This window comes from Labeo rohita, chromosome 6 (assembly GCF_022985175.1).
Source record: "Labeo rohita strain BAU-BD-2019 chromosome 6, IGBB_LRoh.1.0, whole genome shotgun sequence".
NCBI classification, from domain to species: domain Eukaryota; kingdom Metazoa; phylum Chordata; class Actinopteri; order Cypriniformes; family Cyprinidae; genus Labeo; species Labeo rohita.
In genome coordinates this window covers 5463443-5487041 of record NC_066874.1, presented here as the reverse complement: position 1 = coordinate 5487041, position 23599 = coordinate 5463443, and the positions used below count along the sequence as shown (strand labels likewise).

The 23599-nt window shown below is 37.6% G+C and overlaps 2 protein-coding genes across 3 annotated transcripts in view; one reads left to right on the top strand and one right to left on the bottom strand.

The window, feature by feature from the left end:
- Positions 1 to 2653: 2653 nt before the first annotated feature.
- Positions 2654 to 11624, bottom strand: sec23b (SEC23 homolog B, coat complex II component). The gene is made up of 19 exons (XM_051111445.1): positions 11459 to 11624; positions 10125 to 10356; positions 9533 to 9590; positions 9343 to 9429; positions 8519 to 8755; positions 8320 to 8402; positions 8055 to 8199; positions 7344 to 7502; positions 7109 to 7224; positions 6832 to 6955; positions 6223 to 6303; positions 6026 to 6115; positions 5813 to 5919; positions 5333 to 5486; positions 5102 to 5179; positions 4069 to 4230; positions 3893 to 3979; positions 3557 to 3778; positions 2654 to 3463 (listed from the first exon to the last, which is right to left on the bottom strand). Exons 2-19 carry the CDS (start codon positions 10343 to 10345, stop codon positions 3374 to 3376), a joined length of 2301 nt encoding a protein of 766 aa, XP_050967402.1. The 5' UTR covers positions 10346 to 10356; positions 11459 to 11624; the 3' UTR covers positions 2654 to 3373.
- A 2676-nt stretch (positions 11625 to 14300) lies between these two features.
- The window catches only part of ccdc85al (coiled-coil domain containing 85A, like), a 30121-nt gene continuing 20822 nt past the window's right edge, over positions 14301 to 23599 (top strand). For both annotated transcript variants that reach the window (XM_051111447.1, XM_051111446.1), the window contains exons 1-2: positions 14301 to 14976; positions 16133 to 17135. In XM_051111447.1, the coding sequence (XP_050967404.1) occupies positions 14740 to 14976; positions 16133 to 17135 (1240 nt within the window). In that variant the 5' untranslated portion in view covers positions 14301 to 14739. The remainder of the gene's footprint in view (positions 14977 to 16132; positions 17136 to 23599) is intronic.

Below are 23599 nucleotides of genomic sequence, written 5' to 3'. Positions count from 1 at the left end.
AATTATTGACCAGGCCTGTGACTGGGTTGAAAATAGAAGCGCGGTCACTTGGTATCTGTTACTTTTCTCAGCGCTGGCCAGAATGAACCAATCGCAGCTGTTGGTGATTACTAGATGAGTGGATGTTATTTAAACATTTCAGAAAGATTTGTTTGCATGTCTTTTAACAATCATTGCTATTAATACTTTTAAAAGAACGTAGAGTTTAGTCACCAAAACGTCCTTAGATTAGAATACGAGTACAATATTCTGTTGTACAAATGCCCAAATATTGTATCCCGTCAGAGTTTCTGTTAATGTCCACTAGAGGACACCAGATTCCATTAAACTAAAGTGTTTGATAAATAGCAAAGAATGTTCCCTGTCCATTTTGTGCTTTCTTCTCTTTAGTTTGAAGACTTTAATTTTGTTATTAAGTTGGCTTGAGAAAGCCAACTTATTGATATGTTATTTTCGTCTGAGACTAAATCTGTCGACACTAACTCCTCCTACCTAGAGCTTCAACTCTACAAACTCCAAACTCAGCCCAGATCTTCAGACTGATCCGACCGAGTGTGCTATATCTTTTCTAACTGATCGGACTTATGATTTTCCTAAAAATGATGATTAAATTTGGGAAAATCCCATAGACTTACATTGACGGAATGTTCAAGTGAGCCAACACTTTTCAAATTTCAACTGTCAAAACTCCCAGAATCCTTTGAGACTCAATCAAACTTCCCTTCTGTGTATGTTTTTCTAATCCATTCAAACTCATTCAAACTCTTTCCATCTATCTATCTATGCCTAGCAACCAGAATCATGCTAGTAATTTGCTAATCATGCTAGAAAAATGCTAGTAACTTGTTAATCATGCTAGAAACATGCTAGTAACTTGCTAGTCATGCTAGAAACATGCTAGCAACATGCTAGTAACTTGTTAATCATGCTAATAACATGCTAACGACATGCTAATCATCCTACAATCATGCTAGCAACATGCTACTTGTTAATCTTGCTAGAAACATGTTAGCAGCTTGCTAATCATGCTAGAAACATGCTAGCGACTTGCTAATCATGCTAGTAACTTGCTAATCATGCTAACAATATGCTAGTAGCTTGTTAATTATGTTAGCACCATGTTAGTAAAATGCTAGTAACTTGCTAATCATGCTAACAACATGCTAGTAACTTGCTAGTCATGCTAGAAACATGCTACCAACTTGCTAGTAACTTGCTAATCGTGCTAATAACATGCTAACAACATGCTAATCATCCTACAATCATGCTAGCAACATGCTAATCATGCTAACAACATGCTAGTAGCTTGTTAATTATGTTAGCACCATGCTAGTAACTTGCTAATCATGCTAACAACATGCTAGTAACTTGCTAACATGCTTTGAAACATGCTACCAACATGCTAGTAACTTGCTAATCATGCTAATAACATGCTAACAACATGCTAATCATCCTACAATCATGCTAATAATATGCTAACAACATGCTAATCTTGTTGGAATCATGCTAGTAACATGTTAATTATGCTAACAACATGCTAGTAGGTTGTTAATTATGTTAGCACCATGTTAGTAAAATCTAGTAACTTGCTAATCATGCTAACAACATGCTAGTAATTTGCAAGTCATGCTAGAAACATGTTACCAACATGTTAGTAAATTGTTAATCATGCTAATAACATGTTAACAACATGCTAATCATCCTACAATCATGTTAGCAATATGCTACTAACTTGCTAATCTTGTTGGAAGCATGCTAGTAACTTGCTAATTATGCTAACAACATGCTAGTAGCTTGTTAATTATGTTAGCACCATGTTAGTAAAATCCTAGTAACTTGCTAATCATGCTAACAACATGCTAGTAATTTGCAAGTCATGCTAGAAACATGTTACCAACGTGTTAGTAAATTGTTAATCATGCTAATAACATGCTAACGGCATGCTAATCATCCTACAATCATGCTAATCTTGTTAGAAACATGCTAACAACATGCTAATCATCCTACAATCATACTAATCTTGTTAGAAACATGCTAGCAACTTGCTAATCATGCTAGTAACTTGCTAATCATGTTAACAACATGCCTAGTAACTTGCTAATTATGTTAGCACCATGCTAGTAAAAAAAAACAACATTCCGTCTATCTGTCTCTGACTGTATTGCCTTCAAAACATCCAAACGTTAACCTTTTAAAACTACTTTAGAATTCAAACTATTTCAGACTGAAAACCATCAAACTTTTTAAAACTTCTTAAACTTCGTAAACTTTATAAACTTTTTAAAACGTTCTGTTCCGGCTTTCTCAAGCCAACTTAAAGTTTGTCTTGACAAACTTTTTTATCTAGTTTTAATTCATATCTAATGATACTGCAATGACGTTGAATTGTAGTTATTAAATGTAATAAATGGAATCATGAGAAAGATAGACAGATAAAATAAGAAGTTTAAAAAAGAAACTAAATTACCCACAAATGTGTTCTCATATATATTTTATACATTTGAAAAATCATTATATGGTACTCAAATAACAAATTCTGAACGTTACAGGTAAAATAATAATGTGCATACGTACAAAATGTTGTCTTTTTAATTTTAATGTTTTCACATTTCATTAGACAAAATCCTGATATAAATAGGTACAAAAGCCTCAGTCGTGTTGATTTCTAATGTTTTATTTTCGATCAAGACCAGAGTTTGCACATTCAAGGTGCTCAACTTCGTCTTTACCTTTGAAATGAAGTAAACCTACTGGAGAATTTCACTATAAATATTATGCATAGCATTAGTTCATAATTGTCGATCAAGATAAAACTGGAATGTGGGTCACAAGTCACATTTAAATTCTTTACACACAGCATTCATTTAAATTACAGGTGTGGAGCAACAGGATTATAATATACTGTTTCTCCCTGCAAATGAGCAGATCACAGGTACAGTTCAAGAGAGTGAGAAGACTGTCGATCTGTGCAATACAAAAAAAGAACAAACAGACAAGAGGATTCTTGGAGACAAGCATTAACAGGAATTTCAGTCTAAACATGCCTGGGAAAGAGCGACAAAAGGCATTTTCTCTTTGGGAAATCAGACGTTATTAAAGTTCAACATGTAACACTTTCTGTTAGACACAAACTAAACTAAATTAATTAAATAAGCAAACAAACATAACAGACAAATCATAATTACTTGTGTAAATGAGAATTAGAAAACATCTAACAACCGTTTCTCTGGAGGACCTCCTAAACAAACACAGAGATGCATTTTGTCGTGTCAAAGTTGGATACGGAAGAAAATTTATCCAGAAAATTAGGTCAAAAGTTCGTTCTTCTTAAACACTCTAAATGTACATCCTTCATTGATCTTCTGCATAAAGTTTATGCTGAACTCGAAACAGCCAGTTTCTTGAGATGGTCCATAAAAACTTGCAGGCTGACGTCGTCTGTGAGAATTGGTGCTCCGGATTCCTACAGGGAGGAAATGTGATATTAAAGATCAGACTTGTCAACACATTTCATGCATTTTAATCATAACACTCTGTCAGAGCTAAAGGTGTGTACCTGGCCCCAGGCGTAGAGATTGTTGTGGGTCTGGGAGGGGTTGACTTTAGAGAGGAGGAAGCGGGCCTGTGAACCTCCGTGCTCGGTGTCGATGTATCTGGGCATGGGGAAGCGTGTCTGCAAGATCTCCTGAGCATCGTCCAGAGGAGCCTGAAGGAGCTGCTTGAAGTTCTCATACTCTGCCATTTCCTGGTATCCAGCCTTCCTCCATTGAGCGATAGTCTGAAGATGAGAATAACACCATCACTAAACTGAACTCTGATAAACTCCATTTAACATTTGAGGAAATTAACTCAACAGTTCTGAACCTGCTGCAACAAAGCATTTGATTCGTACCTCTCCGTGGTAAATGACCAGCTGGAAGAAGGTGTCCATCAACAGAATGCGATCAGGAAGGATGCTGCTGCTGTCCAAAAGAACGGGCTACAAAACCAGACAAATGCAACGTGAGTACAGAGCTAAATTACACAGGATTCTGCACTATAATGCTGCGTGGATGGGTTTCAAATCACCTCTGGTGGGCCGTAGAAAGAGTAGGAGTAGAGGATGGGCTGGATCATTATGAGCGACTGTGTCAGATCCTGACGCACAAAATGATGCCTGTAGTAGGACGACTCATCCGGACTGTTATTGAACACCTGCAGGAATGGGGATCTCCTCAAGTGGAACATGAACTGTTAAGGAAATAGACAAGTTTTAATATTAGAAATATGATATTTCTCAAACAGGGTATTTGCAGAATTTTTAAAATCAATACATGCACAAATTAATATTCTATGTCCATTCTATGTTTAAAACTGCAAGTTGATAAAGCTATAAAACAGGTGTTTAAAGAAAGGTGTTTGAATTAAATGTCACATATTAATGCATAATTTATGTTATATTTGTATATAATGTGGGACACCTAAAGTGGGACTCTTTACTTGAAACGTCTATTGTTTTAGTACTTCCAGGTGCTTCTTTAAAAGGTGAGCAAAATAAAATATGCACTTTTCAACCATCTAAAACATATTGGAATATAAACACCATAATGTAAACATTCATTGTTTCATTTAAGAAACTGAAAACTTTAGGACTTGAACGGAAGACTTTTTAAGGACTCTAACCACAAATCCTGGACCACAAAACCAATTATAAGAGTATTTTTTTTTTTTAATTGAGTTTTATACATAATCTGAAAGCTAAAATAAAAATAAATAAGCTATTTGTTAGGATAGGACAATATTTGGCCAAGATACAAAATCTGGAGGTGCAAAAAAAAAAAATCAAAATATTGTGAAAATAGTCTTTAAAGTTTTAAAATTAAGTTTTTAGCAATGTTTATTACTAATCAAAAGTTAAGTTTTGATATATTTACGGTAGGAAATTTACAAAACAGCTTCATGGAACATGATCTTAACATCCTAATGATTTTTGACAAAAGAAAAATCGATAATTTTGACCCATACAATGCATTGTTGGCTATTGCTACAAATATATCCGTACTACGTATGACTGGGTTTGTGGTCACATATAAGAGTTCATCTGAAGGAGTCTGTGTTTTACCTGTGGGTACAGCGAGAGAGATTCAGACAGTCTGAAGGAGTTTGGATCATCTTTATTAAACTGGCCAAACTTCTGGCACTGAAACCAAACAGCAAACAAAAGTTGAGTGTGATTCAACTTCTTCATTCATTATAATAATAACGGCTCAATGATTATATAGGTCATATCGCCTCTTATGAGGAGAATAAAAGCGTTGACCTACATTTCCATGTACATAGCTGTGATACTCACCAAGCGAATGAGCTGCCTGTCTAGCCAGCGGAGAACATCAGGCCCCTCCTCTGACTCCGCCCTGAAGACGCCAAGCCGGGCCATGAGAACAGCAGAGGCTTCCTGATCAAATGACGATTCAATATGCTGGATCTGAGACTGTGCGTCAGCCCAACTAGGTGTGACAACAGAAAGAACCGGTTTGTAGAGAACGATTGACGCACACACAAGAATTTGAGCTGCCGAAGAGCTATTCAGGGTTTAAACTGCGCAAATTTACGCAGCTAAATCTATTCTGAGCTACAGCAAACACAAATAGCACATGGAAACTTGAGATATGTTGACTTTAGATAACTCCAAGGCCTTTTTGTACCACATCTAAGTTGGTATCAATGAAAGGAATGAGTTATAAATGAAAAGGATCAACAATGACCTCGACTTTAATATGCCATCGACTGATAACAGAATTTCATGAGGTTAAAAGCTGAAACTAAGACTTACTTCCTGGCAATGGTGGTGACACGGATCCGCCGCTGCGTGTTCGAATGCTGGTATTGTGTAACAAACTGAATAGCTCCTCTCCCACCCTGAGGAATCGGGGCGTTGTGCTGCAAAAATATATAACATACCAGTGTTATTGATATAACATTGTAAACATAAGCTCTCACACCCTACTGTACGTACAATAGATCAGATAATTATATAACAATATACCTGATTTACTACTTCAAAGTACAGTGCCAGGGTGGTAGCAGGTGTGAGACTACAAATCTTCCACTGACATGTTCCTCCAACACCCATTTCCTGCAAAAAAACCAAAATGTTTTCACTTATTTGTACACGTGTGAAGTCCTATTGAAATCCAATGCAAAAGCTGGTAATAAATAAGAAGTCACATGCATGGGACTTACATTGTCTGAAACACAGGGTCCTTTGGTGTTAAGGGAAACACATGGCCCGATCGCACCAGACACCTTCAGCTCTCTTGAAGTCTGATAAGATAAAGGCAAATGAGTTTAGAGGGTTGATTATAACTCTGGGTTAATGTTATAACTTACACTAGTATTGAAAAGTTTGACGTTGGCAAGATTTTTCATTGTTTTTGAAAGAATTGATTTGATCCAAAATACAATAATTATTATTAATATATTATTACAATTTTTAATAAATATTTTCTTTTTAAATATATTTTAAAATGTAATTAATTCCAGTGATGCAAAGCTGAATTTTCAGTGTCACACGATTCTTCAGAAATCATTCTAATATGCTGATTTGCTGATTAATAAACATTTCTTATTATGATCAAAGTTGAAAAAGTTTTTTCCCAGGATTCTTAGAAAGTCCAAAAGAAGCAGCATATATTCAGTACAGAATTATTCTGTAACATTATCATGTATTTACTTTCACTTTTAATAACGTTAATGCCTCCTTCCTGAATAACACTATTAATTTATTTCAGGAAAAAAAAAAAATCTCCCAACCTCAAACTTTAAATGGTATTTTTAATCCAAATATTTTACCTTCACTTCCAAGGTACCACCAAAAGCCATACGAAACTCTCCATTGTAGTCTTTGCTGAAGACTCTTTGGAAGGTCTGCTTGAACAGAGAGGTGTTGAAGGAATCACCCATGACAATATGGCCCCTAAAACAAATCAAGAAATAATTTTAACCATACATAATCACCACTGTCATTTCACTTGAATTATTTAGCCTCAATGAAACAATATGTTGATTTTGAAGACATTAAATAGCATGTAAGCTGTATTAAGATCAACAATCTTCAATCAGTGCTCACCCTGTGAGGTTGGACAGACATTTCATCTCTAGCAATCCCGTCTGATCCAGCGCACAGGCGTAGATGTCAACGCTGTGTCCGTTTACTGCTGCCCGGTTTGCCAGAGCCTCGTAATACTAATTAGACGTCAACAGAAACTTAATTAGCTTTTTTTTTAAGGAAAGGAACAGAATTTTTATGCAAAGCCATAAACAGGCGCTCATCACAAGATCATTTAACTAAAATTTGTAATCACCTTAGTTGCTTTCTTCAAATGGCGAGCGTTGTCTTTCTGGATGTCATGCCAGGAGCGGATGGGGGTCTTTAGTTCATCTCCCACCACCATGCCGGGCCCCTGTGTTGGGGGACCACCGGTGAACAGCATCACACGGGCGCCTGTGTTCGGGAAAGTGCCCTACAAATAGAATGACAGAGAATTTGTATTTAATGTTTTCAAAACTGAATCTAAGTGGATTTAGTTCATTGTCACAGTGTATAAACAATATTAGGAAGGTTTTTCCACATATCATGACTTTATTGGTGTCTTTTAAAGGGTATAATGCGTGCTAAAGTTAAATCAGTCATGCTAGACTTATTATCAAACAACTCCAGAGCACAATAGGTAGTCTGACTCTTATCTTGAGAGTTATGTAAGAAAAATGACTGGGTTGAGTACTAGGTACAACTATTCTGATATGACATGACAGCTGAAGTGGACTTTGAATCTCACAACCAGCGTTGCTGACACGTTGCCAATGTGAACTCACAGTTGGACCAGAGATATAATATATATAATGAAAAATCTCTGCAGGAATTCTCTCCCACAGTGTAGTGAACACTGGTTCACTGATGTATTTCTGAATATAATCACCTAAACCTGAGCTTTACTACATCCAGCTTTGGACAAATACAGATTTTATTATGTCATACAAGATGAACTTTTAAATGCACAATGTCCTGGCTGTACCTCCAGCAGTCCAATAGCAATGGAAAGGGCAATGCCTGTGGAACGGAGAGGTCTCTTCCCCTGAGGAACAGGCCAGGGGTCTCTCTGCAACTCCCCTAGAAGGTCAGTCAGGTTCATGTCTACTGCTTGCACAGGCTGCAGAAATCTAAAACAGGTGCAGAGAAAATGAGCACAACTGCCTTCATGTACATAATTTTTTTGCGACTCTTATGTAAAAGCTTGTTTACTTCTAATGTGCATGCTTAGAAAGTCATGGATCTCATACCTGCAGGAAGCAGCAGCGTCATGAGGGGCCAGTGGTTTGCCTTGCTGTCCAGACGTGGCTGGCTTCATCAGTCCCAGCATCTCCTGCAAAAAAATGACGCACGTCGTAAACTTAACTGTCAGTTCGAGATTTATTAGCTATTAGCTGTTTTATAGTTCGAGGAATGGCAAATCAAACACAATAAAAAAAGATCACTGACCTGTATCTGTTTGGGCGTGAGGTCTTTTGTGCCACGGAAGACGTAGCTCTTGGCGATACCTTCGCAGCTGAGTTCATGGACCTGAATCATGCGGCCGAAGGTGATGAGGCCCACCAGGGCATTGGGCGGCAAGAGACTCAAAGACATCTGAAGGGATTCTTTTAGGGCCTGGAGGTCTTCCTCCTCTAGACATGTGTCCACCACATACAGGAAGATGAGAGGGGTTGGAGGTCCACGCTGAAGATAAATACATCAGGTTACATAATGGTACTTTGATTTAATTCATTTATTTACTCTTATTTATTCTAATCTATTTTAATACTAATATTTACATTATGGTTTAAAAGTTTGTTTTTTTAAAGAAATGCTTTTATTCAGCAAGGACGAATTAAAATGATGAAAAGTGTCAGTAAAGACATTCATAATTTTATAAAATGTGTTGTATTTCAAATAAATTCTGTTCTTTTGTTCCTTTTATTCATCAAAGTATATTGGAAAAATATAAGTATAATAATAAGAAATGTTTATTGAGCACCAAATCATGTGACAATGAAGACTGGAGTAATGGTGCTGAAAATTCATCTTTAATATATTAAAAACAAATATTTCACAATACTGCTATTTTACTGTATTCCTAATCCTTCTTTTGAATGTGTCAATCGTCAAAACACACTGAACACTAGTTTCATAGAAACACAGAATGGCAACGTGGCATTTGACAAGCAGCTATCTGTGAGCCAAAGGAGTTGTAGTTGCTCTATATGTTTGTACAATAAAGTATGCCTATGTGCAGTGCAGAGTACACAGAGTAAATGTAAATTTACCTGCACTATGTACTCAATTGTGGAGAACTGAGGCATTAATTCTGCGGGCTGATTCACTTCTGAAATGCCTGCGTATGATGGAGGAAACTGTGAAGAAATAGATTAATATTTACTCACAGTGACAGGTGTGATTGACATTAGACAGCAAAGCCAAAAATAAACATGAGTTTATTTAGTTATGTTTACTCACAGAGTTCCTCTGGAAGCAAAAGTTGCAAGCCCATATCTTAGCTCTGAAGTCCACTTGACTACAAAAGAAAATCAAACATTAAAGGTGCTAAACTAGTCTATGACGAAGCCTTTCTAATGTATGCCATTAGCACATGAGAATCAATTGTCTTCCTTTAGTCGTAGCGTTTAAAGGAAACAATTAGCAGTTAACTAACCTGATCCAATTAACATACACAATGACAATGCTGGGAAATAACGCTCTATAGACTCTTTTAACATTTAAAAAGCTCTGAAATAATGTAATTAACAAGTCTGTGAAGGCTTAGAGAAAAAGACCAAACCTCTACTTGAGGACAACATTATTTTACTAACCCTAAAATTAAAGGTCAACATCTGAGGATATCGGATCCAGGCAAAATCAGGCTCACCATGAGCATTATTGTGTTTTTGATAAAGAGAGCAAAGTTTAATTCCATTAACCGTATGCAGTTACTCAAAATCCATTCCAATTCCAGTCCAACAACTAATCAATAATACAAATACCGTAATCAAATGTCATAATCAAACAAAACACAACTCAACGCTGCTTGGAAAAGTGATTCAGTCCTTACCAGAGTGGGTTGAGTACGGCTTTGCAGTTGGCCCGGCTGCATAGTACCGGCTCGTACTGGACCGGAGGCAGGTCCGGTCTCTCTTTGAGAGGAGTGTAGAGGCAGGAAACAGGAACCACTAGCCGTGTGGCCTCCAGGCGACTAGAAGGCCAGAGGTTCCAACTGCAGCGTATTCCATCACGATCTTCATTCTGTTGGATGAACTCTTGGAAGGTCGCCATGACAGTGTGAACTGTGAACGACCAGAAACAGCCAAATGAGTAAACTGTGAACTGCAAGTCTTTTTAACTCTAAACCACACCTAATGGGTTGTGTCTCCAAAACTGGACAAGCAGCATAGCAGAGCCTAAAATTAACAGCAAATACCTGAGTGACAAGGAATATTTCGCCCATGTCAGCAATGTGAACGGAAATTGCATTCTTTTATGTTTGTTCGTGAGGAGTTCTTTCACGCAACTGTCATCTTTGAACAAAGACACTTGACATGAGTGGATGCCCTCACCAAGCCCAAAACGTCAGTAAGAACTTGTTGATCAAAGGTATGCGTAGATGTGTCGAGGAGATGCTAAAACCAGATGCTATTTTTGAGCTGAATGTACTACTGCTGGGACACACCTGTCGTAGAATACCTACACAACTCCTCCAGGCACAGGTTTGCTGACTAAACACAAAGCACTTCAAAGTATTTAGTCCAGACTTTGACCACTGATAACCCTAAATCAGAGAGTTCCCTAGAAAAATGCCTGTCCTAAACACTAAATCATGGACCAATACCTGTATTGACTGTTTGGTTACATAATGATAGAGTTTCCAGACTGGCACGAAATCACTTTCCCAAACGACACTAGACATGGCAAAAGCCACAAAATAAGAAAAACCTAATACAAAATATTACATGAGCGAGCAAACAAATTATTAAGATATGGTCAGCACAATAGACAACTTAATAACAACTGATGGAAGTTCTTAAATATATTATATTGGTATTAACATGTTGGTATTAATACATTACAGTAACTAAGAACATCGTCGTGACGTCACGCGTATAGCTACATTTCAGTGAGCAAGATTGCGCTAGCTAATTCCATTACACCCTCATTATACCACAGATAAATAAAGCAGGGATGTGAGGCAGTTATATTATTTAAAAATACAGAATATCCCGAGCATTAATGTCAAAACATACTGCTAAACACACCCGTGTAATCCGTACACTCACAGTAACATTTCTGACTTCCGCCGACCTAATCCGGGGTCTGCGGGTTTAAATCTACCACATCGACGAACCCCGATTTCATTAACGTTACTAGAATACAACGATAGACGTACCGTACCTTGTTAATCGATGAGGCTTCAATAAATTAAATATTATAACCGCGGTCACACGACCATTGAAAAGTGAAAATGACTTCGTCGAGCAGGATTCGCCCCCAGCCGGTTCCTGGAGCTCCGAAGAGTGACGTGTTACTACACACTCCGTGCGCCACGATTGGCTGCTTGCGTCTGACGTCAAAGGAACGTTTCGCCGCAGTGTCGAATTTCTGTGCGTAGATGCGCTGAGGAGTTTCTATAGCAGCGTCTGATGCAAATGAGTTCTGCGTAGACACCTGTGACTACAAATTTTTGACATACTTTTAATAGCCGGCTAAACAATGCTTTGACGGGTTGTGAGTCGTAACAATGCTTACACAAGAACGTATTATATTACATTATATCATATCATATTATATTATATTATATTATATTATATTATATTCTATATTTAATAATCAAGTTAATGTAGGCTACATGTAAAGTAAGTTATGCATATTTTGACCAAGCAATATTTTAATTGTGAGTCATAAGACACACTCTCACACACACAGGCTTGTTTTTGTGAATTGTGGGGACATTTCATATGCATAATGGTTTTTATATTATACAAACCGTATTTTCTATCGCCCTACACTCTTAAAAATTTAAGAGGTTCTTCACAGCGATGTCTTAGAAGAACCATTGTTGGTTTCACAAAGAACCATCTCTTTCTTACCTTGTTATAATCTAAAGAAACTTCTTTGGCCACAAATAACCTTTTGTAAAACAGAAAGGTTTTTCAGATGTTAAAGGTTTTTTATGGAACCATTTAGACAAAAAAGGTTCTTTTATGGCATCATGAAGTACCTTTATTTTTAGGAGTGTACACCAACCCTACACATAAACCTAGCTCTTTCTTAAAAAAGACTCATTCTGTATGATTTATAAGCCTTTTGAAAAATGGGACATGGGGTAACGTCCTCATAAGTCACCTATGTCACACCCATGTCATTATGCAAATTTGTGCCCTGATATGTCACAACAACACGCACACACACGTTTACGTAGCTAAATGCAGATATTACGTATCTATTATTTTTATATATAGATAGTTATACATTTTCTAACCTAAACCTACCTCTAACCCTACTATTACAGAAGACTTTCAACAGTTTCAAAAAAAAACTTTGTTTACTTTATTTTTTGAATTTTAAAGTGAGTTTTTGCTTACTTTTGAGTACAAATGTGTCCCCAAAATAGTTAGGTAGGCACACACACACAATATATAGCATATTTATACACACAATATAGTTGATCTAAGGTAATGTATTATATTATATTATTATAAGATAACAAATAAAAATATACATGTAAAATAGTTGTTGCATTAAATTATCACTAAAATCAGTTTAAAAATATTTATAAAATTTCTATAGATAATATTAAAAAGAATGGATGAATGGATAAAGTCTCGATACAAAAAAATTTTGGTTTAATATGTAATTTAATATGGTTTCATTCAGGGTCCAAAATTAGCCAGGTCAAAAAAAAAAAAAGTAATTGATTGTGACAAAATTGTAATTTTAAATGTTTAAAAACATGTTATTTGTAAGTTAATGTATTTATTTTTTTCTATTTCAGAGTGGTTTTGTATTTGCTGTCTCAGAGGCATGAACTGTTGATGAACTGTTTTTTAATGAAAAATTACATACAAATACGTAACTTCTCTAAAATATGAAAGGGTTACATCAAAATGTACAATGAAGGTAGAATACTATAATAATGGCATAAATTATGCTCTACATCTAAATCCTTACCTTAATCGTAACAATGCTTACATAAGAACGAATTATTTAATATTATATTATATATGCTTTAATAATCAAATATAGTAAACATAAATTAAAGTAGGCTATGTATATTTTGACCAAGCAATATTTTGATTGTGAGTCATAACACACACACACGTTTGTTTTTGTGAATTGTGGGGACTTTCCATAGACTAAACGATATTGTCTATCCCCTAACCCAACCCCTCACAGAAAACATGTTTGCATTGTTACACTTTCAGATAAACATCATTTACTATTTTTAATAATTTTTTAACATTGTGGGGACCGCAGGCCCCAAATTTCAGGTTTTACTATCCTTGTGGGGAAATTTGGTCCCCACTACGTAGCAAAAACAAGTACACACACACACATACACTATAACAATATAGTACACCTACACACACACAATGTCTGAGTGGCCTATTAAATTATTAGAAGACAACAAATAATAAATATACAAATATACATGTAAAATAGGCTATGCATTAAATTAATACTGAATTCTGTTTAAGAATATTGATGAAATTTATCTAGATACTATGAAAAAGAATGCATGAATGGATGAAGTCACAATACAAATATTCTTGTTTAATATGGTTTCATTAAGGGTCAAAAATTAGCCAGGTCAAACGACAAAAAGTTAAATTGTAATTTTTAAAAACATGTCTCAGTGGCTAATATGAACTGGTTTTAATGAATAATTACATTTAAACAAATAACACCTCTAAAATCTGAAAGAGGGTTTACATCAATATGTGCATTGAATCAATGAATATGTATGCAGTGAATGGCTTACATTATGCCTTAATTACACAATTACCTTACCTTAAGTTAATGTTTGACACACATTGTTTCAACAGCAGGAAAAATGTTAGCCTATTTATCTGTAGTACCTCAATGTTTCCATGGATGGCGCTCGATACAAATTTACATGCAACTTTGTGCACAGCATCACCTCTTGGCAACTCACACACACAAACATGCACGACACGCAAGCATAGAGAGAGAGAGAGAGAGAGAGAGAGAGAGAGGGGGGGGAGAGAGAGAATTTACTCAGTCGCTGCAGTCACGCTCATTTCTCCGGAGCTGTGGCTGAGGATGCTGCTGTCTCTACTCCTCCATCTCCATGAGGATGCTGGAGCGCGCAGAGGCGGACGGAGGCGAGCGCATCGGGCCGCCTGAAACCACCCATATCTCACCGGCTACCCGTTACCGTCACTTTTCCAAACTTGCAAGAACTATGAATGGGAGTCGATGCTAAATAACCTGGGCGGACTTGTTCTGTATGCCGCCCTTCCTTCTACTCGTCAGCTGCATCAGCTGTTGCTTTGGGAAAAGTCGAGGCGACTCCCACTCTAAGGGCATCGGATACGGGCATCACTTCACGATGCGTCCTCTGTCTCCCTGACTCCTCCTAACACAGCGGATGCTGCCTGCCTCATTAATATTTGATCAGCACCTGGTATCACAGCAGCAGCTCGCCTCTTCTCATGGAGAAAGCGCAATCTCTACAAGCACAGCCTGGATCCAAGGCGCCAGAAAGTCCAGCAGAAGACATCTCCAACCTCACCGATGAAGAGCTCCTCCAATGGAGCAAAGAGGAGCTGGTGCAGCGACTCCGAAAGTCTGAAGCCGATAAAATGAGCGTCATTTTGGATCACAGCAATCTGATTCGGGAGGTGAACCGCAGCCTCCAGCTGCATCTGAACGAGATCCGGGGGCTGAAGGTGAGCAGATGAGATCATGGGTGTCTGGAGCACACCTGCGCTCTCTGAGGATGCACCAGAAGCACCTAGGTGCACATCATTTATCCTGTAGGAATAACGCCTTGAATATTTTCTTGCTGCATTATTTTTTATTAAAACATAAAGCCTCTGAAAAAAGAAAAAACTTAACAAAAAAGCAATTAGTACCTTATTAGGGTTGTTTTTATTCCAGACCAGAATCATATTTTTTCTAATTTAACTGTAATGTTAAAACACCTGTTGTGTGTGAATGTGAGCATTTCCCAATTTTTAACCATGAATGTTGCGTATAAAAAACAATAACGTAAAAATGCACAGATTATCAAAAAAAAAAAAAAAAAAAAAAAAAAATGCAATAACGTAAAAATGCACAGATTATCAAAAAATCTGAGTTCAAGTTCAATCATCATGCATTATGTCAAGTTTGGTAACATTGATGCCAGATGCAATTTCTTTCACTCTAAAAAATGCTGGGTTAAATGCAACCCACCGCTGGGTAAAATATGGACAAACCCAGCGACTGGGTTGTTTCGACCCAGCGGTTGGGTTAAATGTTTAACCAAACCTTCTGGGTAGTGTTATTCAACTCAACTATTGTTTAAAAATTACTGTATGGCTGGCTTAAAATGAACCCCAAATAGGTTGTGAATTAAAAATTCAGACACATAATTACTAAAGGCATTAGCAATAATCAAAAGTTGAACATTTATAGTAATATAGAAATATATATTATATATACTATGTAGAAATATAGTAATTTTTAAGCAACAGTTGAGTTAAATAAAACTACTAAAAAAGAAGGTTGGGTTAAACGTACAATCCAGCCGCTGGGTCAAAACAACCCAGAAGTTGGGTTTGTCCATATTTCACCCAGCACTGGGTGATTTGTTGCTTTAATTGACAGGCAGATGTTTGTCAAATCTGGCACCTATTAAGATCATACATTTAGATTGTTCTGTCTTAAATGAATGACAGAAATACATGAGAGATCTTTAGTCTCATAATGAATTATTAAATCAAAAAAAGATATAGCCTGTGTGGCCTCAAAATGTCTGTCTTTTATTCTTTGTCCTTGAATAGCAACATTTAAAAACATGGAAATACTTTTTTGTAAACATTATTTTTTTGTATGTTGAAGGAGGTCAATCAGAAGCTACAGGATGACAATCGGGAACTGCGAGACCTATGCTGTTTTCTGGATGATGACCGGCAAAAAGGCAAACGAGTGTCGCGTGAGTGGCAGCGTCTGGGTCGCTTCAGTGCCAGCGTTATGCGTAAGGAGGTGACACTGTACCTTCAGAAGCTGACAGAATTGGAGCGCAAGCAGGAGGAGGTCATTCGGGAGAACCTGGAGCTTAGGGAAATTTGTCTGCTGATAGACGAGGAGAAAGCAGGCAGCGGAGGGGAAGGAAGCCAAGGTGTGACAGGGTCCGCTGGATGTCGCAATTCCATTGACAGCCAGAGTGGGCTCCTGGTACCTGGCTTGATGCGGGACGTGGGGGACGGAAGCAGCACTTCCAGCGCGGGAAGCGCTGATAGCTCTGAGCATGCACACCATAAGCAGCCACAACAGCCGCTTTCTAGCGGAGGAACTGGGAGTAAAAGCCCAGAGATCCAAAAGGCTCGTCCTGGGAAAAGAGCGGAAGGAGATCGGGTGGAGATCTCCAGCCCTGACCCTCCCGTCCGGCATAGAAGCACCAGCCTGGAGTATCCCTTCGTACTGCCCCAGCCCTGCCGACCACGCTGTGGCTCCATATCCGTGCCTGACCATCGGCTGATAAGAGGGCTGAGCCCAGAAAAGTATGGGCGATCCCTGGGCCACCGGAGTCCGGAGACTCATCCGAAGCACCATTTGGCTCCAGGACAGCCTATGAGTCCTGAGCTCTACATCCAAAGGCATAGGGGCAGCTTAGGAAGTGGGCCTGGGAGTCCAGAAGCTAGACACCTACTGCTAGGAACGTCAGAGCTCCATCATGACAAAAGCAAGCTGGGAGGGAGTAGTCCTGAGATGTTGAGGCACCAGTACAGCATGAGCCCTGAACATGGGAAGTTTGGCAGCCCTGGTAGAGAGACGTCACCACGGAGACTGGCAGGAGACGAGCTGTCGCCACATCATCGGAGCCTTTACAATGGCGTGAATGGTGGGTCTGACTTGCAAAATGACACATATATGAAAACATTGAAAGTGCGATTTTATGCCTGAGAAATATTTATTTTCTATTTTTATCCCACTTTCAAAGGTTTAGTATTAGGTAATAAGCCATATACTGTATATGATCTGATAAATGGTAAAACGAGAAACAGAACATTAAGAGGTCTGATCAAAAAATAGTATTAGCCACATGACAGCATGTTGTAGTAATTGCTTAAGATTTTATCACGGTATTATCACAACATTGAAATAAAGTATTTAAGTATCCAGTGCTGTGGTGAACACCATAATGAAAAAATGTGAATCAATCTGAATTGCTGTTTAAAGGGAACCCTGGGTATTAAGTTGTTAACTTGTATGGCTTAATATAACGCAAATTATGTAGTAGAAAACCCATGAAAGACTTACGTTATTTTAAAAAATCCACATCTTTTTCTACATATTTTGGACTGTGGTGGTGGTGGGGGGGGCATTATTTCAATGATGTGAAATGCTTGATTTCTGTGAGCTACTGGCGCCTACTGGCGCTACCTGTTGCTATTTTTCCCACAACATAACTGGCATCAATACTGATATGGTGCGTTTAGACTCCTTGGGGGGAAAATTGATGGTATGTCATTTGGTTTAAACCTGTATGTCTATATCCATTGCCACCTGTAAGCTCTTTTAGTAGCTGTGTTTATTGTATCAGTGTTTTGTTTTCTGAGTTGTGTTGTGGTAAAAATAGCAACAGGAAGCGCCGGTAGCTCACAGATTACAACCATTTCATATCATTGAAATAATGGCACCCCCCCATATTCCAAAATATGTATAAAACGATGTGGATTTTTTAAAATAACGTAAATCTTTAATGGGTTTTCTACTTCATATTGCAGTATGAGACATCATGTACGTTATAAGTCATACAAGTCTTAATTCCCAAGATTCATTTAAAAAACAAAAAGTAGCAGCTGCTTTGTTTACAGGGCTACCGGCGTAATAGCTGCATTTCTTCTGTTAAATCAGCGCCATCTGCTGTCAGAGAGTGAACGTGCATTTTCATTCAGCGCGTCTCTGTCACTCGTTCCACCACACTTCTCATTAACACATGCGTCTTTGAAGCAGCATATAGTGGTGTTGTGTATTTTAACTAGCTGATGGGAAAAGTATTGTTAAAATGCATTAAAAATCTGAATAGTTTGTAACAAATAATTATTCAAGGTGTTTTGAAGTGCCCACAATAACACTATCATTTATGTTCATTATCAAATACTGGCACATGTCTAATATCCAACAGATTTTGAATAAAATGTAGCATCCGATTAATTGGCAACCATATAAACATTGCCTGCACTCTAGATGAGAGGTGTCCAGTCTTGTTACTGGCACCGTTCTGCAGAGTATACCTCCGAAACAGCCTGAAACAGCTTACAAAATTAGCAAAATTACTAGATATATCCGAGAGAGTATGTTTTGACAGGTTACAGCTAAACTCTGCAGGACATTTGACCTCCAAAAGCAGGATTAGACACTATGATCATGTATGTTATGTATGTTATGTTATTTAAAAATCCACATTGTTTTATACATATTTCGGATTATGGGGGCACTATTAATTCAATGATGTAAAATGGTTGCACCCAGTGAGCAACTGGCGCTACATTTTGCTATTTTTACTGCAACACAACTCAGAAAATAAAATACTGATAAACCAAATGCCATACCATCAATTTTCCCCACAAGGAGTCTAAACCATCCATGCTGAGAATTTCCTTCAGTGGCTGCAGTGACAAGCGTTGGCATGTTCACATCCTGCCAGGATGGCATCTAGCGTTTCTTGTCTCTGCCATTTGTAAGATCTTTCAGTAGCTGTGGTCTACTAAAAGCCTCAAAGACATCAGGGCTGAAGTGAAGAGAACAAAGACACGGGTCTTCAGGAACTTTTATTCGTCCACAGGCATCTTCCCATTCTTTTCTCCTCTTCTTATTGCTAGGAAAGCAGTGAAGACGTACATCGCTTCTCTTGTTGCCCTTCAACTGAAAATTACAACCAGAAGCCGCACAATGTGGCATCGTATCAGTATTTTATTTTCTGAGTTGTGTTGTGGTAAAAATAGCAACATGTAGTGCCAGTAGCTCACAGAGTGGAACCATCTGACACCATCGAAATAATGGCACCCCCCCATTGTCCAAAAAAAAAAAAGGTTTTAAAAATATGTGGATTTTTAAAAAAACATAAATCTTTCATAGGTTTTCTACTACATATTTCCGTAAAAGGCACAAGTTACATTATATTAAGCCATACAAGTCTTGAAGTTCTGGCTTCTGAGGCCACTCATGTGCAATTTTATAACTCGTATTTGTGATACAATAGCATGTGAAGGCAGCATAAGACATGTGAAATCAACCTTTTTGTCACTTGTTGCTGTTGTCAAGGTCTTTGCAGTTTCCTTCAGACTAGCCTGCCACCCACAGTCAGATTGCCATGGACTCTGCTGAAGTTACTCATGATTGGCTCATCCTTGAAACACAGTTAATTATTTCTCCAGAGACACCAGACCTATGCCTGGCATTATTGAGAATCAAACTGAAGCGACTGGACTCTGTGTTAGACTTTCCCATTCAGACAGTGTCCTATTTTGTCTCATTTATGACATGAATAATTTTTTGTGCAAAATAACGAAGGCATATAGCATCATAGTACAGAATAGTACAGAAGAGCATGCACAGAAATAATATATATGCTTAAGTTAAAATGCTAAAAACCTAAATGATGAATTAAATGTTGCATTAAAAATTGCATACTGTCTGATGAAGATGAAGAACTTTCTTTGCGTCTGTTAAAAAGTATTGTTTGTAATTTAGTGTTTCTGTAAAAAAAAAGGGAAAAAGCTAAAAATAATACTGATAAGATAACAAAACCACTACGAATTCTACTAATAATAACAATATAAAACGCACTAAGTATTAATGAGCTGCTGGGTTCATGAATATTAATCACGTTGTCTGTGTTTACTTGAACTCATTTGCTGAAATCAGAACAGGGATGATAATAGATGAGCGCCAGCCAACGAGATTGCTGTTTGCACATTAATTCCGCCTACTGCTGGAGCAACCGGCAGTTCTTAAAAGCTGAAGAATTCCAAAGGAGCTCCGTTATTTTGACAGAAAAATGTAACAAATAATATCGTTTACATGTAGCGTGCCAATTCTGCATGGTATATAAGACGTATATAATATAAGACTCTCTGCTTTGTATCTTTATTTGCGTGTGTGTGAGTCAAAGTGACGGCTAGTCGTGTGCCTTCACAATAGCGTTTATGACTCGTCAAATACAGGTACACCGCGCATCCATTTCAGATGAACTGAAAAATCTAATTATAATAATATTATAGTAAATTATTGTAATGCCGCATTTTATTGTCAGAAATAGTAATGGTGTTGTAACAGGGGAAATGGTAATTCATTTGATTACTTGTTACTGAAAAAAATAACGCTGTTACTAATGCCGTTTATTTATAACGCCGTTATTCCCATCACTGGTCCTATGTAGTCTATATGTGTGCACTATGAATGTAATTGGGACATGCTACATCTACTATATTGGCTTTGTCATGTGACCTAACGCATCATTTGCATCGCTTCACTGCCATTCACAGCTCATCTCCCATGGCCACATGGGATAGTAAAGTCCATGAAATCTCACAGTTGTCACACTATATAGCAGGGAAGTATTTTCAGATACAACTCAACTTACTTAAAGGAGAAGTCCACTTCCAGAACCAAAATTTACAGATAATGTACTCACCCCCTTGTCATGTTCATGTCATTCTTCAGTCAATAAGAAATTATGTCTGTTGAGGAAAACATTTCAGGAATTTTCTCCATTTAGTGGACTTGAGTGGTGTCCCCAAGTTTGAACTTCCAAAATGCAGTTTAAATGCAGCTTTAAAGGGCTCTAAACAACCCCAGCCGAGGAAGAAAGGTCTTACCTAAAGAAACGATAGATCATTTCTGAAAAAAAACTGACAATTTATATATTTTTTAACCTCAAATGCTTGTCTTGTCTTGTCTCGTCTCTGCGATGCGCATGCGTAGTGTGTGTAATCAGGGTCAATACAGTTAGGGTATTTCAAAAAAACTCCCGTCTTGTTTACTTCTTCAACGTCAAAATCGTCCTACATTGCTGTTTTACCATTTTTTGTAAAGGGCGTTTAATCTGCATGTTCACTTTGAACACTGGGTTAGTGGGTAAAAAGTATATAAATTGTCAATTTATTTTGAAAATGACAGATCGTTTCGCTAGATAAGACCCTTCTTCCTCAGCTGGGATCGTTTCGAGCCATTTGAAGCTGCATTTAAACTACATTTTGGCAGTTCAAACTTGGGGGCACCACTGAAGTCCATTACATGGAGATAAATCCTGAATTTTTTCCCTCAAGAAACATAATTTCTAATCGACTGAAGAAAGAAAGACACAAACATCTTGAATGACACGGGGGTGAGTAAATTATCTGTAAATTTTTGTTCTGGAAGTGAGCTTCTCCTAAGTTCTTTACAAAATTGCTAGTTTATGAGATAAAAGATGTGCTGACTGTACAGAATCCTATGATTTTACATAAACACGCACAAACACACATTACTTCGTTTATGAGAAATGGTGCAAATCAAAGGCGGTAGGCAGCTGTGTGCGTATCCCACAGCTGCAGATAACGATTTCTACAGGAGAACATGCTGAGTAGCCTATAGTTCACACCACCCATAAAACACTCACCTCAAGGTGAAAGATGTGACTCACTTTGCATTCATTAGCTTCAAGAAATGCCCCCTTTAAGATGATATAAGAACCAAGAAAGATCAGACTGATGTCCTCATTTGAATAACTCAAAATACGAAAGTTCTTTAGCTGACTCTTGACGGTTGAATTAGCATCCCTCATTTTTCAGAAAAGATTTAAGCCTATTTGTTACATTTAAGGTGGCACCTGGTGATGAACTAATGTTTTCTCACTTGACAAGGTCAAAATGAAATCGATAATAGTTGTTAAAAAATACTAGCTTTACAAATGGCAAAGAGCCTTAAAAATGGCTTTCAGCTAAGCACTAACAATAAAAGGTAATTGCTAACAAGATGACTTTTGTTGTTGGATGCTGTGGTTTCAGCATTGTCCTACGTGTCTGTAATGCTGCTGTAGACATTTGTCACTGTCACAGCCTGTTCTGGTGTTGGTCCCAAAGGGAAAACCACACGTCCACTGACCCTGTACTCTTCCAGATCATCCATATCTTCCCCTGAACGACCCTAATGCTGCTCTGAAATGCTTTGCGGTGTTGATGAACTAATAGAGTATTGGGTTTTAAAGGGGTAGTACACTCCAAAAATGAAATCTATAAACATTTACTCAGTTAAAACCTTCTGTAGAACACAAAAGAAGACATTTTTTTGTCCATACAATAAAGTCAATGAGGTCCAATGTAAACATGAGGGTTCATTTTTAACGAACTATCCCTTTAAAATTAATCAGTTTACTTTAGCATTTGTGTTTATTGCCTAGATAACAGTTGTTCTGACATCTGTATTTGTTGATGTTCCTGTCAGTGACCGCTTTTATAGAGAATCTATAGCATTGTCCCCATGTACTGTTGAAGTCACGGTGCCCCGACAGCCAGTGTTATTTATTTATTTTGTTCACTCGACTGTAGTGAATTCAAACTGAATTTTGAAGTTATATCACAGTTATATCACAGTTTAACCGGGATTATATCACAATTGGTGACATAAGAGCTTTAGCTGTCTATTTGCTGACTGGCCTGATGGAAGTCATTACCATATTGACATTGCATTGTGTAGTTATTAAAAAATTCATTCAAATGGAGTGCATTGAAGTGTGTGCAGTCACTACAAATCATAAATGTAGTATTTGTTGTGGGAATTAAACTTGTGCGTCGATGTAGGGATGTAGTGATGGATAATCCTGTAAGAGGTTTTCAGAGAATTATTATTATTTTTCTGCTTTCTTAGCGTGTGGCTCTTATTCAAAAAGCCAAATCACATGATTATAAACATCGCAGTGGCTTTAGCCAACAAAGTTCAGATAAATGAGCATCTAAATAACAGCGTCACAAGACAATCCCTCTGCATTTTTCGCCGAAATCCTGCATGAAAACAAGCACCTCTTGACCTCCTCAAAACTAATCTTTATGCCATCATGCTGCTAGCTGTTTTTTCTCCTCTGGTTAAGATGCAGGGCGGCTTTATTTGGACTTTGCATGAGAATCACGTTGTACAGTATAGCTAATGCTGTCAGCTCATGCCGGAAATTTGGTTGGTGGTTTTAGATTTCACATGAAAGCTGTTTTCATACAGGCAGTACAGTATATGGCTACACTGAGCTGACAACATCTGTCAATATCCAGCTTTGTGCTGAAGAAAACGTGTCTTGAAAAGTATGTTCACGTCTGAACGTTAAAATGA

What these genes read in the sequence shown, in the direction of transcription:
- sec23b (XM_051111445.1), bottom strand. Translation starts at nt 10,345, where the DNA reads ATGGCGACCTTCCAAGAGTTCATCCAACAGAATGAAGATCGTGATGGA. An exon ending in GACGCTGCTGCTTCCTGCAG is followed by an intron (nt 8,200 to 8,319) that starts GTATGAGATCCA and finishes CACCTGTTTTAG; the next exon opens with ATTTCTGCAGCCTGTGCAAG. An exon ending in ATCTCTACGCCTGGGGCCAG is followed by an intron (nt 3,464 to 3,556) that starts GTACACACCTTT and finishes TCCTCCCTGTAG; the next exon opens with GAATCCGGAGCACCAATTCT.